Genomic DNA, 7,698 nt, shown 5'->3' with positions numbered 1-7,698 from the left:
GGGAGTCTGGAGGGATCGCGTGAGAGGAGAAGGATCGGGTCCTGTGGTTCTTCAGGAGGCGCGTGCAAAGGTGAATGCACGAGAATGCTGCAGGATGAGTGCTTGATCGATCGCCATGTGTACTAGTGCAGTTTTGCTCACACATATTAGTTACTCCCTCTTTCCCATAATATAAGTGTTTTTTACAATATACTTGTGTAAAAATCACTCTTATATGGAATGAAGGGAGTAGATGTCAAGTAAAATTATCTAGGAGATTATGTTCCAATTACCTGTCAGTACTGACCAAATCAGCCACGTATGTGTCAAATCTGAACCATGGTCTCTACTGTATTATGTGAACATTGAACATAAAAGAGCTAAACTTTGGTAAAATACAAATAGGCATTACACAATCTACTAATCATCACTTGAATACTCATTCTCACTCAATGCACCATCTTCCTGTCCATCATCGTCAGTACCACTATCTTCATCATAGTTGTTGTCATCCTTCAGAAGATCGTGAACAATACTAGCATGAACAGTTGGCTGCGGTGTTGCACATTCGGACAGTCCTTGCATGGCACAATATGTCCTGATTTTCGCTGAAATTTTGACGAACGAAACCCATAAAGTCTTCAACACCTTTCAAGTATGGTGGTGTGAAAGGCGTTCCTTGTATCCAGCTTTGATCCATTGCACTACAACAAAATAGTATACCGTTAGCAAATTATGGTAACACCGCATTGAAGCAAAATCTACTAGTAACACAACTAGTGAACCCACTAGTAAACTGAAACGACAAAACAGGCACAAATTTAAGCCTTTCAAGATTGATGAGAACATCTACTCAGGCAATGAATTTAGTAAAACAAAACCTCCTTCACATTGTCTTTCCTATGTACAGCATATATGCTTGGTTGGAAAAGGCCATGGACTTGTGCATGCCTTGTACAAACATATACTCCTTGTGTTTCTAAATATAAGTCTTTTTAGAGATGCCAATGTGGACTAAATACGGAGCAAAATGAGTGAAACTACATTCTAAACTAAGTCCATATTGAAATCTCTAAAAAGACTTATATTTAGAAACGGACGGAGTATACGCTCACTGTAACTGCAAAACCATGCATCTATCTATGCTATATACTTCCTCCGTCCCAAAATAAGTGTCTCAATCTTAGTACAACTTTGTACTAAAGTTAGTACAAAGTTAAGATGCTTATTTTGGGACGGAGGGACTACACCATAGTAACATTCCTATACACAATACGACAGCAGAAGTAACAGTTCAATCGTTCACACAATTTACCTTGGCAGGGTCGGCTGGATCGATGCTTTGGGAGTTGGGGCCAAGCTGGGAGCACTGGCAAGTCTAAACTCTGCACCTTGGTGAGGTGATGGATAGACTGCAAACTCTGAGCACAGTTGACGAGCAAATGTGATGCCTGTGGTGGAAGAGCGGAGGGAGAGGCGGAGGCGTGGCGTGGTAGCCGGTGCGATGCGGCGGTACTGTGCCGCCTCATATGATATGGTGGACGGGTGGATCCGCGTTGGGTGGTACAGGGGAGTGGAGGCACTTACATGAAATTAGCAATAGCCAGCCGGAACCAATCTGTGTTGTGCTTCGTCTATCACCGTCCTGCTTCTCCCCGCCGCGAAGTGCCACCAGCTAGAACCGAGAAGGCGATCAGATCGAGTCACATATGCCCCGAGAAGGAATAACCAACCTACAGATATAGTCACACACGACTAGGTGTATAGTCCAAGAAATGATAAAAATTCCTTAGCACAATTTATGTAGCGTCCGAACTCTTTACTAATGGCAACGCTGTTTGTGCTGAACATGGTGGTTACCGGTTCAAACTCCTGTACGGATTTTTTTTTTTTGCATCGAATCTCCTGTTTTATTCTTAAGTTTTTAGATAGAACGAAACAACATAACCACACGAGCGCCCTATTCAAGTTTTGTTTCCCAGCCTTTTTATAGATAAGAATAAAAAAGGTAAGATTTCCCATCGACACTCCTATTATCCATTTTAATTTTTGAGATAGAGCGAAACAAGATTAGCTCACGAACGCCCAATTGAAGTTTTCAGCATAGCCACTACCGAACAAGAAAAAATGTGTTAAGAATTTATATTTTTAATGCTCGATTAAAGTTTTTAGTCGAGCCACTACCTATTTATATTAGAAAGAACAAAATAACCATCTAAAAAGAAGGAAAACAAGGTTTTCCTTTACAAGAATATATAATAGTTATAAGTATTTCCATGACCATTACCTACTTATATTAGATACAACAAAATAATTACAATGCTCAATAACCTTTGAAAAAAAATTGGCGGGTCCCACTGCCAAAACCGACGCATGGCTCCTACCTCTCAATAACCCGTGAACTAGCTATGGCGAGTCCCACTGCTAGACTCTACATGACAAAATAATTGATTGTCACACATTCGTAGTATTCGTTGACTCTAGTAAGTTCGTCACGCAAAATACCAAACCATCATAGAAATTGGCAGTCAGGTGTGCTATTATGGAATGGAGGGAGTACAAGTGAAGAGAGTTGTTTAGTATGTACATTTGCAATCTCCATTAATTTATGCATCCCATATTTGCTATTCAGAGTCAACATAACGTTGCTCAGCTCCCGCTGGTGCACGAAATTTTTTTTGAAGCAGTGATTTGTGGAAACCTTAACCGAATTGTAGTTTTTTTTAGCTACTTTACTCTTTAAAGGGATTGAAAATCGGTTTGGAAGTAATTATTCTCACTACGTGATGTGTTTTTATTTATTTTTAGAATATTGCTCCATCAGTTAAAGTTTGAAAGCAAAAGTCTAGACACAAGGTTGGCATGGTAATCCATAGGGCAAAAAGAAAATAGATAGATTTATTTATCTAGTTTTACAGTTGAAAACTAGAATTTGTTGACAGCAAATGATTAATCTGTAGGTAGCAAAGCTTGGCCTTGGCTGCAGTTTCTTCAGTTTACGGCTTCAGGCCGTTGACGGCAGCACGCAGTTGCCGATCTCTGGAAAGAGTGGAAGAAACAAACCCGTACGAAATCACCATTAACAAACCGAGGCGTACATTTTCTTTTCTTGAAACTAGACTCTGGAATTACGAGCAAAACTTACTTGGTGCCTGCCGGACAATGTTACCGGCGCCGGCGAAGTCGCACGTTCCGGTGGCCCGGCCACGCCGCTGGTAATAGTCGTTGAATGCGAAGGACGCATGCGCGGCCTTGGTGTCGGGGTCGAAGCACCGTGCTCCGGGTTGGATGTCCGTGCAGTCCGCGCCGCCGTGCCCGCACGCGTAATCAAGGGCCATCTGAAGCCGAGCCTCGCCCACCGCCGCGTTAGCCACGCACCAGCTCGGGCTCGGGTCGCACGCACCTGATGGTGCCTGGCTGACAATGGTGCCGGCGCCGCTGAAGTCGCAGGCGCTGCTGGCCCGGCCCTTCTTCTGGTAGTAGTCGTTGAAGGCGTATGACGCGTGCGCCAGCTTGGTGTCGGGCTCGAAGCAGGGCTTGCCTGGCTGGATGGCGCTGCAGTCCGCCCCGTTGTCGCACGCGTAGTCCAGCGCCTCCTGCAAGGCCGCATCCCCGACCGCCGCGTTCGCCACGCAATAGCTCGCACGCACGGGCCCGCCGATGGTGCCGCCATGAACGAAGTCGATCGGGTTCGGGTACACGGGCTGCTGGTTCGGGTAGAACAACCCAAAGTTCTGCTCGTCCGCCGGCTTGCTGTTCTCGTTGAAGAGTGCGAAGATGTACACGTTGAGATCGGTGTTGGGACGGTGCGGGGTGCCGCGGACGGCGCTGGCAGCCAGCGGGCTGTTTCCATTTACGGCGGGGGTACCCTGCAGCACCTGGCTGGTGAGACCAGCCATGAAATCTTGGGCGTTTTGTGGGGTTCCCACGCCATGATTTCCCTGGTTTGGCTGACTGCCCTCTGAAACTCGCGCTTCTGTGGTTATATCGGGCCCTGCTGTGAGCTTCCTCATCCCCCCGGCGCGAAGGCTGGAGGATGGCAACTTCTCCATTGCATAGTAGACTGCGTCAAGTTGGGCGTCAAAGAGGCTGAAGTACGTTTGCCCGCTGACGGTGTCATTCACGCCGGCGTTTGGGCGGAACAAGAGATAGTTGATGGAGATGCCCGGAGTACTCAGGTACGCGAGGTATGGGTAGAGGTTCACCGAGAGGTACGAACCGGTCTGTCGGAAAAAGTCGAGCATGGGACTCATCACTGACAGCGCGATGTCGTCCTTGAAGGCGCCGGCGGATGGCGGGAATGACGTCTGGAGTGCGTCAAACGCGATGGGCGTGCTCACCTTCACGGCGTCCGCCAGGCCCAGTTTCACCAGCGCCGCCTGCACCTTCTTCATGGCTGGGACGAGCTGAGAGTTTAGGTGACTAGCCTCTTTGAACACCTCGTTCCCGATCATCACCGCATTGATCAGCGTAGACGGGTAGTAGGCCTTCACGTTGCTCTGCACCCACTGGAGCGCGAAATTATTTTCGTCGGCCGCCGCAAGCGGCAGCTCCTCGTTGGTCAGCTCCACCGTCACCTTAATGCCGGTGTTGGCCAGCAAGCGCAGCACCGTGGGGTCGGTGTCGTAGATCCTCACCATGGTGATGTTGTTCTTCTTGAGCAGTTGCACCACGGACGCCGGATCCGGCAGGTCAGTCGCCACCCTCCCATAGCACACGCCCAACTCGCCCCCCTCTGCAGTTAATTAGTACGTGTACACCAACAAACATGGTCATTATCACGTATGAAACCTCGAAAACACAAATTTCATTTCATAACGCTCGGCTGCCCGGTTACCTGAAAGGGAGAAGAGCAGCGGTAATGCGGCACCGAGGAGGATGATGAGGAGGCGAGTCATCAGCGCGATCGATGCTAGTGTCTAAAGGTGGCGACGATCGAGCTGATGTGGTGTGAGTGATCGTGGGCGTGGTGGAATTTATAGCTGGCACAGACGTACGCTAGCTTAAAAACATGGAGAAAAATATTGCTACATTTCTCTGTGTAAGACGATCGATATTGCAACCAAATTTTGGATTACTAGTGAGCCTATTCGCAGCATGCATACATGTATGCCGGCCGTGCCTAACTTGGACTTGGACTGGTCTAATCGGGACGCCTTTGATACACCGAAGAGACATGCAAGCTTGGACCGGCGCAGCCCCCCTTGCCCCTAAATCCAAAAGACAAAATGCTCACTGTCTTCTACACCCGATGCTCGCCGGCACGAAACAAGTGGCAGTATGAATATGATGCCTGGATCAAACCCAGAGAACCCCATGCTCTTGCTTCCTGCTACTTTCCACCATTTTGTCAACACGTGTGGAAAAGACCAGGGAAGACGCCGGTCAATTAAGCACCTAACGCTGCTTGAGGCAGGGTGCTTCATTTTCATGATAGACACATTCTTGTCTTGTATAGAAAACGTCGCTTTTGCAACCGCCTGACCCGTGCTTCCCCAGTTGCCCGGTGTGTCGTCTCATTCATGAAGTTTGTCACCCATAGAAAAACGTCACTTGCGATCGTGTGTCCCGTGCGCCAAGTTGCCCAGTTGTAATATTGCATATTGTCTCATTCCCTGCTGCATGCACTACTTGTATATGCTCTTTGTATAATAGTTCATAGTTGGACGGTTGCAGAGGGCCGAGAGCCTTGCTTCGAGTTCGCCTGGCCGAGCCGGCTCGTGCTTGGTGCTCTAGCGGCTATTTGACAACTTACCACCGGGCAACCCCACCATGTTGTTGTGGAGATGTTTGCAATGTGAAGATGTCCACCGACCGGAAGAAGTCATGGACGGAAGGGAGAAGATTTTTTGTGTGTTTCAACTATGCACATGATCCTGCACTTTCAACTAATGCATGTGGCTTACCACCGGTTTGTTAGACAAGTAAACTAGTATTCTCAAATTTGTTTCAACTTCAACTCATATTACTGACAAAAACTTGTTGTCTATGCAGTCACCGTCTCCTCTTTGCAAGTACTTCCCATGGATAGATCATGAAGTGCCAGAAGATATCCTAAAGAACAAATATAAAGATTGTCTCAGGAGGCAGCGGCGGTTGGAAGAAACATTGCAAAGAGCCGAGGATGAACATCATCGTCAAAAGGAGAAGATGGAGGGGAAGAAGCGTGAGGAAGAGAGGGCACACAACGAGAAGGTTGCTTGTGAAGAGGACAGGGCAAGAAAGCTTGCAAGGGCTCGCGAAGCGCAGGAGGAGCATGAGGCACGTTAGAAGAAGGGGAAATGGCCTCGTGTGACCCAGTAGGGACTTCACTTCCGCGGCTATTTGAGAATTATATCTTCAAATTGCGAACTTTGCCATGGAACGAAAGTGTGCTATGTGTCATGAACTATGTCGTATACCTAATTAATTTGTCATTTGTAATGAACTACGAGTTGAATGTGTCATGAATATTTGACCATCCATTTGTGAGTTATCTGCACCCTGGACTTATTTTTCATCCTACATGAATATTATGTTTTTTAAGCTTACTTCAAATGACATACAACAAAACATAACTTAAATCAAATGACATAGAACAAATGCACAACATAGCATACTTAAAATGACATACGACACGAAGTTCTCACGGAGTTCAAATGACAAAGATTACATAACACATACGGAGTTCAACTAAAGTACATATAGAAAATGATAAGGGTTGTGTCCATTATAGTTCAAACGACACTACAACATCACCTCGTTCAACCCCTTTTATTTTTTATGCGGTCATAATTTCCACGACGCTTTGGAGGAGCATGCAACGCAATATCTTTGTCGTACGGTCCCGGATTGCAGGAAACAACATCCGTTCTTTGATGGACCCAAGCCCTTCGGGAAGCCTGCCTCGGCATTGATGCTAATGGTTGCTTAAATACCCAGTCAATGACCTGGCCAAGGTTATTCGAGTCAAACTGACGCAATTCTTCCCTTGTTAAGCACAATGCAATTTTTCTTGCAAGATCACATCTACAGAGTATTTCATTCGCTTTGAGGTTACGCATCTCTTTCTCTTTAGCTTCACACACATTTTCAGTGCAGTTGGACAATAGTACTTTGAATAGTCCCTCGAAGCGGCATTCAACGCATCAACGACGTCAACCCACGGCTTCATCGCTTCCTCAATGACTATGCATTCACGGTTCACCGGCGACTCAGCAGAAGACTCAAAGAAGACAATTGGTGCCGACCTACAATTCGAGGAGTAACTTTAACGGTCAGCATAACCTTAACCAATACGATAACCCTAACCTTAACCCTTTCCCTATCAAACCCACTTACCCTTGCACTAGATCTTGCTACCTCCAACAAACGGTATGCGCATAATATACATGATTCCAACCAACCAAAATGAGGTAGAGTGTGAGAGGTACCTTGAGTGATGAAAGTTCTCCGGATCCACCGGATAAATCTCAAGGGTTGGGCTCATGCCGGTCCCAATCTTTAGCGCACTCCTGATGCCTTGATGGATAGGGCTGCTGATGGCTCGTCCACTTGCAAATCATGATACCCACACAGCCAAAAATTGCGGCGGCCGATCAACTTTGACTCCTTTGGATGAGAATTGCCACTTGCGCACCCACTCCTACTCCATCGTGGAAAAAGAAATTCCAATGACAAACCATGCATCGCCGTCGCCGTCGTGCCAAAGGGAAACGAGCCAGTCCACCAGTCTGCCTC

At 47.0% G+C, this 7,698-nt stretch overlaps 1 protein-coding gene across 1 annotated transcript; it reads right to left on the bottom strand.

Annotated features, from left to right (window-relative positions):
* Positions 1-2,778: 2,778 nt before the first annotated feature.
* Positions 2,779-4,939, bottom strand: LOC119349736 (glucan endo-1,3-beta-glucosidase 13-like). The gene is made up of 3 exons (XM_037617824.1): positions 4,817-4,939; positions 3,125-4,714; positions 2,779-3,018 (listed from the first exon to the last, which is right to left on the bottom strand). The coding sequence occupies exons 1-3, from the start codon at positions 4,875-4,877 to the stop codon at positions 2,984-2,986; spliced, it is 1,686 nt and encodes a 561-aa protein (XP_037473721.1). The 5' UTR covers positions 4,878-4,939; the 3' UTR covers positions 2,779-2,983.
* Positions 4,940-7,698: the final 2,759 nt, after the last annotated feature.

Source organism: Triticum dicoccoides, chromosome 1B, assembly GCF_002162155.2.
Source record: "Triticum dicoccoides isolate Atlit2015 ecotype Zavitan chromosome 1B, WEW_v2.0, whole genome shotgun sequence".
NCBI classification, from domain to species: domain Eukaryota; kingdom Viridiplantae; phylum Streptophyta; class Magnoliopsida; order Poales; family Poaceae; genus Triticum; species Triticum dicoccoides.
The sequence above is the reverse complement of the archived record's forward strand: the minus strand, read 5'-3'. Positions and strand labels throughout refer to the sequence as shown.

Bases quoted from the DNA above. Each gene is read 5' to 3' on its own strand.
- LOC119349736 (XM_037617824.1), bottom strand. From the start codon at position 4,877: ATGACTCGCCTCCTCATCATCCTCCTCGGTGCCGCATTACCGCTGCTC. The intron at 4,715-4,816 runs GTAACCGGGCAG...AATTAACTGCAG, and splicing joins GCTGCTCTTCTCCCTTTCAG to AGGGGGGCGAGTTGGGCGTG. The intron at 3,019-3,124 runs GTAAGTTTTGCT...CACTCTTTCCAG, and splicing joins CATTGTCCGGCAGGCACCAA to AGATCGGCAACTGCGTGCTG.